Source organism: Lepisosteus platostomus, chromosome 2 (genome assembly GCF_059453375.1).
Source record: "Lepisosteus platostomus isolate fLepPlt1 chromosome 2, fLepPlt1.hap1, whole genome shotgun sequence".
In the NCBI taxonomy this organism is placed as follows: Eukaryota; Metazoa; Chordata; class Actinopteri; order Semionotiformes; family Lepisosteidae; genus Lepisosteus; species Lepisosteus platostomus.
The window spans coordinates 69,277,103-69,286,548 of record NC_142612.1 but is presented as its reverse complement, the minus strand read 5'-3'; the positions used below and the strand labels follow the sequence as shown (position 1 = coordinate 69,286,548).

Sequence of the window (9,446 nt, the reverse complement as noted above, 5' to 3'; positions counted from 1 at the left end):
TGCAAAAGATTTTAAAATGTTACTCTGTTGATTGATTATAAATAGCAATAATAGATCCTAAGCAGTGCCTTTAACCAATGTTTCTCAGCACCCCATTTTATGCTAAGCATAAGTGAAAATTGTTGCTATCAAATCTAAAAGACCACATTGACAATTCATTTCACAAGTGCGGTTCTTCCTTTTTGCTTTTTGTGCCACTGCTAATTACATCCAAAAAACTCTGGCACACTTTTTTCACAAGTACTTGGAAAGTATTACTTAATCCTGCAATGCAACAAGGTTATAGCACATCAATATGATTGGCTTTTAGGCGAAGGAGATAGCAGGTGCAACTGATTGAGACTGTGTTCGATTTGCCTAAAATAATTGGAACATTATCCTGTGAACACACCAGTACCTCTGCACAATGGATGACTTTGAAGTGGCAGTGTGAAAGCAGATAGCAGAAATACAAACATTTGAAGATTTTCAACTTGCCATTTTATGTATAGAATTATACATTGCAAAAGCCAGTATGTCTTCATAATTCAGCTATGAAATTGTGTTTTTGCCTCCAGTTATGAGTGTGACAATAATTACGTTAAGTGCACTATATATAGAAGATAAAAATATTCATTTTCTTAAATTTATTATAGAATATATTAAGTCTATTTGGTTTTCATCTACATACTGTATAGTACACAACTGCATGAATGGTTTTGAAACACTAAACAGATGTAAGCATATTACTGGGAATATATAAGTAAATTGGAGGCCTGTGGGCATGAACCCAAGGTGGGGCACTGATGTGCAGCATCTTCAGGACCTCATGCTGGCAGCTGTTCACACTGAGACCTCACTCATCACTTCTGACCAGATTTAAATTCCCAGATACTAAGAACACCTAAATATAGTCATCAGATCTCTTACTGTGGCTAATCTGGCCATGGTCACTGACTCATATCATGTTTTACAAATACTAACATTGTTAGCAATTTGCCTGGCTTTTTACATCAGGCGTTTCTTTTTCTAGAAAGTCAGTATTCTTGAATAGTCCCACCGCTATTCCTGAAGTCCATTTGCTTTTATAGATTTTGCAATCCATGCCCACCCTATTTGGAACCATCAGGTGTTTCTTTTATGTTTCAGCTTACCACAATGACTTTTGTAGGGCACAAGAAGAATGAGGACGGGCCCACGTGCCCCTCCAGCCTGCCCTTCCAACAAGCCATTTGTCTTGTGACACACTCAAAGATCTACAGTGCCTTACAGGAGAGCTAGCGTTTTTTAGAATAATAGTGCAACTCTCACTGACATCACTGCAAGCTCCTGGGAATTCCCAGATGTTGCTGTTTAGCCAAATCCTCCCATGCTGGCCAGTTCTCTGCCCACTCGAACCCAAGACATCCGTCATAGAGGTCAACCTGCAGCTGGAGTAAGTGCTGTTCCTGGTTGAACCACTTGGGAGCTTAGCATGTCATTGTTCAAATACACTGTTATGCAGTCCTTGGAAATTGCCCCTTCAAAGTATGTGCTGTTCCTCTGTTCTGAGCTCACAGTCTAATAGGCATTCATAGACTTATCCAACTAAATTTGTTACAGTAAATAGTCACACATTCTCTGTCTGTAACATTATTGGTGCTCATTCATTAGGACCTTGGGCCACAGCCCAGTTGTATTTACAGGTCACTGGAAAAGAAGCTGGCACTTCTTTGCTGGCATTAAGTCCACTTACATATCCCTCATGGCTATAGATCCATTATTGACAACAGCATCCTCAAGCCTGGCAGACTGCCATCCCAGTTTGGCTAGAGGGACAATGTAGTGTTCTGACAGGGGGTGAGAGCGCCTTGATGGGGCCTGAGAGTGCAGACATGCTGAAATCAGGTGCAGTTTAGTTCATGTCCACATGAATCCCGAAGGTCTATCCTGCTGATATACAGTAAAAACAAAGGAAGATAGAAATAATTGTAAGCAGATCGTTGTGTTCCAATTTTCCCTGTACGTGATTTCAGCAGCTGAGATCACAAAATCACAGTAATTTTTCTCCATCCATCTTTCATTGCTTTATCCAGTTTATACTGTCCCTGTATAATGTATGAATCCAACTTTCATAACCTGGGTTTTCTTTGGTAAACCTCAGACTGCTTCCCTTCCCCAAAATATTTTTCTGTGTATTTCTGTTATTATATTTAGAGATTTTCATTCTTAATATTATATATACATTTATTTCTCACATTATACTTTGACAACCTGCATTATACCACCTACATTTCACATGTGGTATTTTTACAGATATCAGACTGCTGAAGTCTTGGTGGATGTTTGTTTAGAAAGGGAGGTCTGTGGTCTGGTTTAATTCTGTGGAGCTAGCCCATGGTGCTCCACACAGCTCTTACTTGATAGCTTTCTGATGATCAGATGATTGCTGATGATTGCTGTCTATTCTGCTTTCTACTTATTTACTGCTGTGCTCTAGTCAGGATTTTGAACTGACTTCTCTGTTCTTCCAGTACTGTTGACTGCTTAAAGTTTTATAGCATATTTCTCTTAACAGGCTGGACTCCATTTTGGTTATACTTCTTAAGAAAGAACAGTTTGTTTTTGATTGTGTTCAGCTTGTTCTGTCTTTCTGTGCTGTTGTTCGAATTCCTTTATGCATGTACAAATCAGTATTGCAAATACCTCCTGTACTCCAGAACGTTCTCCAGTCTTTCACTCACAGTGACTTTTCTCTGCAGTTAGCCAATTCGGGTCCTTAGCCTTATTGAATTTACTAATTAATAAACACCATCGAATTGCTGGTTTATTCGTTTCCTCACTATAGTTGCTAGTACTAGTTTAGAATGCATTCCAATGGCCTTAAAGATCGGATAGTAAGTAGTGTTTCAGTACATTGACAATCTTTCTTATTTAATTTGGCACACAGAATGAAGACAGAGTGAGTAACATGTCTGGCCTTGTGGTCAAGGTAGCATCTGTTGTGTAAGTCTCAGAAGAAGTGTTGACCCATTATGACATAACTGTTTATTTAAAAAGAAACACAGATGCTGCAAAATTGTGCATTGCCAAGCTGGTCACATTTTTGATCAAGCAAAATTGATTGAGCTGGGTCTTCAGCTAAGGAACCGAGATCAGGGCTTAAGAAATCTTCCCTGCTTGACATTGCATAGCATATAACTATTTGTATCTCATGTTTCTCATTGTCTCCAGTTCAAGCTTTACACACCATTATGCTGCATGAAGGGCTTTTTAAAAAAGCAATGAGCCAGTGAAGATATCTGACAATGTGAGATCTAGGGTTTTAAAGTCTGTTTTCAACTACCCCTCTCCTGATTTGTACTGTACCTACAGTAAAAGGGAATGTTTTGGGAAGGGTGATACTGAGTACAAAATCAAAAAGAAGAATGAACATAGTTTGTCACTATATCCTCATACCTTTAAAGCAAAGAGTTCTGTTATGTCTGTTATCCTGACTGAATAACTTTGTGTTCTATGACTTGAAAAAAACAGCACATTGCTTCTCCATATCATAAGCTCACATAACAATTAAAAAGCAGAGTTTCCAGAGTTGTGAAACAAAACAAGCAACATTTAGTCTGCTTCAGCATTTCACACTGTAACAGAACGCACCTAATCCTTCTGCTGTAATGAGAGGTATGAGAACACCCTGCTGTGATCCAAGCAAGTTTCTTATTTTCAAGCATAAAAATAATCCTCTCCTTTGAAATGGGGTTCCATCTCAGTTACACCATTAATGAAAGCTGGGGAGTATATTCCTTAAACTTCTTGCTTCCAAAGATAAAATCGTATTCCAAAGACAAGAATATAACTCTATACTGATTTCACTTATACTGTATATCCCAGTGTGGAAAAGAGTTCCCGGCTTTGGAGTACTGAAGACTGGTTTCTGCTTCAGGTCTTCAGGTTGATGTTCGTCTGTTTGACTCCAGTTGAACTTTAGTACCCATCAGGACATCAGAAAATCCACAAATAAGAGGAGGACATTCAGTGCATCATGCCCATGTGTTGGTCTTTCTCTATATTCCTGCTTGCAGCACTTGTCTTGAGAAGAAGCTCGCCTTGACCATTCCCCAGAGAAACCCACACAAACAGAGGCCTCCACACAATCAGGCAGCCTAGGAGAGGAAAATGAACCCGAGGCTGTGAGGCACTAGTGTTAACTATGGTGAAACCCTTCGAGGCAAAACCTCATTTTCAAATCTGGGGGCAGGTTTGTCTGTCAACAGCGGATATGGCTGCTCTTGAATTACTTCTGTAAAAACAGATTAGTAGGTAAACATGTCCAGTGCTTTTTAAAATCAACTCATGTTAAATAAAAAAGTCCTGTCTGACAAAGAGACAAAGATAGATTGCGTACTTCTGCAGAGTGCGTCAGGATTCGGGTGCTTCTAAAATCTCCAGGGCTTTCTACAAAAAAAACTGAAATCCACTAAGATTTACTCACTGTCCACGGTTCAGTGTGTATCCGTACTAATGTTTCTTTAGGAAATGAAACCTTAAAGTATCAAGTTTGTCTTAAGTACATACTAAAAAGAAGCAAAGTGTGGTTGTTTGGTTGTTCATCTCTTTTGCAAGAAAGAGCTGAAGTAGCATGACTGTTCCATGCATGGCCCTCTTTTCGAAATACCTACTTACCAAACTGTTGTTTTTGTTGTAATACTAATAATTATTTGTCATTTTCTGTACCAAATAAAGTTCACAATGGTCAGATACCATGTGTACGTAATGACAATTGTTGTTTCATGTTCCACCTGTAACACGGACTCTACAGTACACAAAAGCAAAGGCAGAATATTTTCATCTTGCTTTGTGTATAAAACCGTCTCTCACATGTTTTGAGAACCTTTATGTAATAATTAGTATTAGATGTAAGTGCATCAGGGTTTATAAAACTGATGGTTTGCCGACAATTGGCTTTTGGTTCAGCCACACTCAATGCAATATGAAGATCTCAACTTGAAGACCAAGAACCATTTAGCCTTAGCCTGATCTTTTTGCTCTGCTTTCTACAGAAATTGCAGCACATCTGTCTTGCCTAGTGTCCATAGAACAGTCCATCTGTCAGCTGTTTTACAAGAGCAGCACTTTAGTAATGCATGTTTGTTCTGTTGTGATCTCTCTTTTTTTTACCTAGATCTTCTTAGGGGACTTTATATATGTATCTTTTTTTTCCCTTCGAAATGCTACAGTGGTGTGAGGTTTTAATTTAACTCTTGAGTACTGGCTTTGGGCTGTGCAGTTTCTGGATTTTCCTTCCCTGTCATGTCATTGTACATGTCTTCCTCTAACTGAATCATACTGTTCAGAAGGGTGTGCCAAGTTATTGGTGGCCTTACAAATCACCTCTTTCCTTCATTAAAGTAAAGTCCCCTGCAGTGCTATAGAGTTTAGGCCATGTTAGGGTTGCAAATTCCATGTTGTATAGTCAATACTGTATAGAAGTCATGTATGATGTCTTGAGTACTGGCTTTGGGCTGGGCAGTTTTTGGATTATCTTTCCCTGTCATTTGGTCATGTTATCCACCCCAGTGGTAAATATATTCAATCGGTAAATGTACACTTCAAAAGAAAAACTAGTAAGACTTCTATTCCAGCCAATTCAATGAGATGGGGGATCTGATGACAGTGATGTAATGGCACCATTTATGTCACGTGCACACACAGTAAATGAATACCAACACAACCTTCTACATGTTCTTTCACCATTTATTAATTCACCAAATACAGTGAAAATGGCATCATAATATACAATGAATCATTCTTAGAATGTCATGACATTTTTGTTGCTTTTTTGCTTCATAAAATGATGTTTCATTATTGAAAATATTAAGGTTTCATGCACAACAAACCATATTCAGTTTTCTTCAAAAGAATGGTACAAAAGAAATAAATTAAAAAACACAACTTGAATGTCCAAAAAAGTGGTCAAATAACAACGTGTTATTTGAAGGTACTCGTAAACAGTGCAATAAATTCTAAAGTCGCCATTTCTAACAAATCCATCAGCGAAGCTCAAGTCACAGTATAATATTTTGTAGTAATAGTTTAACATTGATGTGTGCAAAAACCGAAACACATTCAATAAGTCTTTTTTCCCAAATACTTGATATAGAATGAGACAGACAAAACCAGATCTCTTAGATTCTCTGTTCGTCTCAGTCTGAATATCCTTTCCCAAGTACAAACATTTTTGTTGATGAATTGTAAGACGTTAGACTAGCATATCATTTAAATAACAAATATTTAGATATAAAAATACAAATATGAATTTTGTTAAAAATAAGCGTGCCAGGGTAGAAAGGAATGGTGGAGACACCCGCGTTGGCACCAGGATTGGAAGTTCATGCAAAGAGATGGAGAAAAAAGTAAACTTTTATTTAACCAAAGGAAAAAAACCATCTTCGTCAGTCTTTTTTTTATTATTGTTATGTTTTTTTTACCATCCCTGCTGGCTTGGGCGGAAAACAAAACTTCCGTCATTTAGAACTATTGGAATTAAGGGATGCATTTTTGCGGGTTTGTTGAAGTCGCCCGCCTGTACACTTGTTGCATTACAAAAAACAAAGCTGAAAAAAGCTGCATTTTCCTCCTAAGATCGTTCAATTATCAATGTATTTGTTGAACTTCAAATTAAAAAAAAATGAAAACAAAAAAAAACAATAAAACGGTACTGTCCTTGTATATATTTCTGAAATGTTACATACATCAGGTCGTTTAAAAAATGCACGGGATTTGAATGTCTGTGATTGCTCTTTTTAAAAAACAGCTCTAGCAGCATTAGGAATGCATTCTGCCTTTCGACAGTGCTGAATAGAACAGCTCCTTCGAATGCGGCGTCGCGGATCGTGTTTTCAATGTTACGCAGGTATGGGAAAAGAAAAGATGATCTTCGAGCTTAGATACTGTACAGCTACAGAAATAGTGCTTGAAATGAATTTCAGCTTCCAGTTGATGTCGGTGATGTTGTTGTTGTTTACAGCGCATTTTGGAAGAAGGTGGTGATGAAATGGCAAGTCCATCCATCGCTATACATCGGCAGGAGTTGAGAAGCAAAGCTGCACGAATCAGCCATCTCGACAGCTTTTCTGCGCAGCGGTGGTTTGGAAATCGGGTTTTGTTTGGAGAATTGCCAGCAACCCCAAAATAAATCTTGGTCTCTCATTCTTTTCTTTCTTCTCTCTTTCGTCTTTCTTTCCCTGTCTTTTTCCCCCCTTCGTTTCATCCCTTCTGCGTTTCTCCTTACAATCCTCAAACATGCACAGCCGAAAAGTGCTTCAAACCGGTGAGAAAAAAAGTCTGCAAAGGCTCCTTTTACTTGTTTAAACGCCGGGTGACGACTTGTCCGTCATCCCCTTAAGCACCTCATCTATTCGGTCGTCTTCAATCACCACTGCAGGGGGGAACGGAAGAAAATGGTTTATATATTGCACATATGTCTATTGCAGCGTAGCATTTGAGAATACAAACGAAAGGTGTTTCAGTTGTTTGCATTCACAGTCACAAAATGTTGAATGTGTCAAAACCATTTTAACATAAAATATGAGTGAAGTGTATATGGTATGGAAAATATAAAGTGAATGATCAGTAATAATACCCAATCACTTGATTACGCAATGTAGTCCTGGATGATGTCAATGAAAATGTGTGGTTTCATACATTCAAACGCGTCATAAATAAGGTAGAGCCACATAAATCATTATAGAGGGAACTGTGTTGGTATGACATCACCTTTAATCTGTAGACGTGCTGACTAATTTTACGGGTAATCAATTGGCCGCTCGCAATAAAGAGTTAAGTCTCAAGGGGTATTATCAACTCTGAGCGTTGATCCTGTTCTGCTGCGTGGTTTTATACTTTTTGACCATCCTAAAAGGACATACTGTATACAGAATCACCGTGGCATGTTTCTCCATAGTGGAGGGAACATCTGTGTCATACAGTGGAAGTCTCTTACTGCACCTCAATTAAAGGTGGCTCTCCAGACTTCAAAATAACTCTTCGAATATTTTTAATGTATCTATAGGGCTAAATACAAAAACAAAACGCTGCCTTATCACAGGTCTAACGTAGAAAAGGTCGCAGAAAGAAAACAATCAAGTTCTCAATTTTTTTATATATACGGAGAATTTCTACTGAAATCCGCATTAATGGAAATAATAAAAATAAAATGAAAACGGGAGCTGGGAAAGAAGGCGGCTTATAAACTATTTTAAAGCAATCGGTTACTTCGGCGTAGTTATTAAGGAAGGGATTAATGCAAGAAAATAGAAAATATTTTTTTCATTATTTGTTGTTGTTATTATTATGTAACTGCTTTGGCGTAGTTAATTTTTTTTCTGTTTCTATTTTACCAGGACTGATCATTCAGGGGGTAACAGTAGTAAATATAACAAGATATTTTGATTTTTTTTTTGTTCCTGCTTATGGTTGTTTTCGTAATCATTGGTGCTCTCCGGCACATTAAATTTTGGGGAGACCAGAACGCAGCAATACATCATTTTCAGTTCATTCGTTCTGTCGGCTTACAAGTCGATAGCTGCAGCTTTATTCTTAATTAAGCTTTTCCACTCAAGTATTTGTGCGAACTAAGTATACAGAGTAAGTATACCGTCACTTCACGAATCTGTCATCTTGTTAAAGTAAAATATTAAATGTAATAAGCTTGGTAAAAAAAAAAACATTTTAGTATATGTACTATTGTTTTTCCCACTGCTTACCTCGCTTGGCTCTGCCGATCTGTCCAAGTTTGGGTGGTCTCTTTGCTTGAGGTCCCCCGAAGAAGGTGTTGGTGTCTTGGAGCCGACAGCTGAAGGAAATTTGGCTGACTTCGCTGTCTGCTCCATAGCCGGTCATTTTCCCTTCGCTGTATGGCAGGATTTCAGACATTATGGCACTAGATGCTGAGCACGGAAAAGATAAAATGTGGAAAGCTGGGTGCAAATTGTCTGTGTAGTGCAGATTCCCCGAAGATAATTGCACTTTATGTCGTCCTCTTACAGTCCCTTTAAGCTACTTGTCACCTGTAGTCTTCGTGTGGAGTTAGCTAAGCGAGGTGCCAAGGTGCCGCACACAAACACACTGCTGCTGTGGAGGTTGCTTGTAGGTGTGCAAGAGAGAGGAGCTAAGTGTTCGCTTGTGCGCTCGGAGAGGTCTGATGAGAAAACTGGGAGATCCCGGGATCATAAAGGAAACCCAGGCGGAACAGTGAAGTCATCCATCCGGGTTTGAAGTGATGCGGGGGAGGGGGAGGTTAGGGAGGGGATGTGGGGGAGTGGGAGGAGAGAGGGAGACTAACTCCGAGAACGCTCGGAAAGGCAAGAATAAAGAGTGACATCAACAGGCGAGAGGGAAATAACAGCAGGGACTGCGGGAAAACAGCGATCAATCCACAGTCTCAGCGCTCTGGAGAAATGGAGCGGGAGGGCGGATTCTTGTTTTAAGAT

The 9,446-nt window shown here is 38.9% G+C and overlaps 1 protein-coding gene across 1 annotated transcript; it reads right to left on the bottom strand.

The window, feature by feature from the left end:
• Positions 1-5,688: 5,688 nt before the first annotated feature.
• On the bottom strand, positions 5,689-9,209 carry camk2n2a (calcium/calmodulin-dependent protein kinase II inhibitor 2a). Its single transcript, XM_088616029.1, has 2 exons — positions 8,721-9,209; positions 5,689-7,393 (listed from the first exon to the last, which is right to left on the bottom strand). Exons 1-2 carry the CDS (start codon positions 8,887-8,889, stop codon positions 7,323-7,325), a joined length of 240 nt encoding a protein of 79 aa, XP_088472155.1. The 5' UTR covers positions 8,890-9,209; the 3' UTR covers positions 5,689-7,322.
• Positions 9,210-9,446: the final 237 nt, after the last annotated feature.

Coding starts and splice junctions, on each gene's coding strand:
- camk2n2a (XM_088616029.1), bottom strand. CDS start 8,889: ATGTCTGAAATCCTGCCATACAGCGAAGGGAAAATGACCGGCTATGGA. Junction 7,394..8,720: donor GATCGGCAGAGCCAAGCGAG/GTAAGCAGTGGG, acceptor TCCCCCCTGCAG/TGGTGATTGAAGACGACCGA.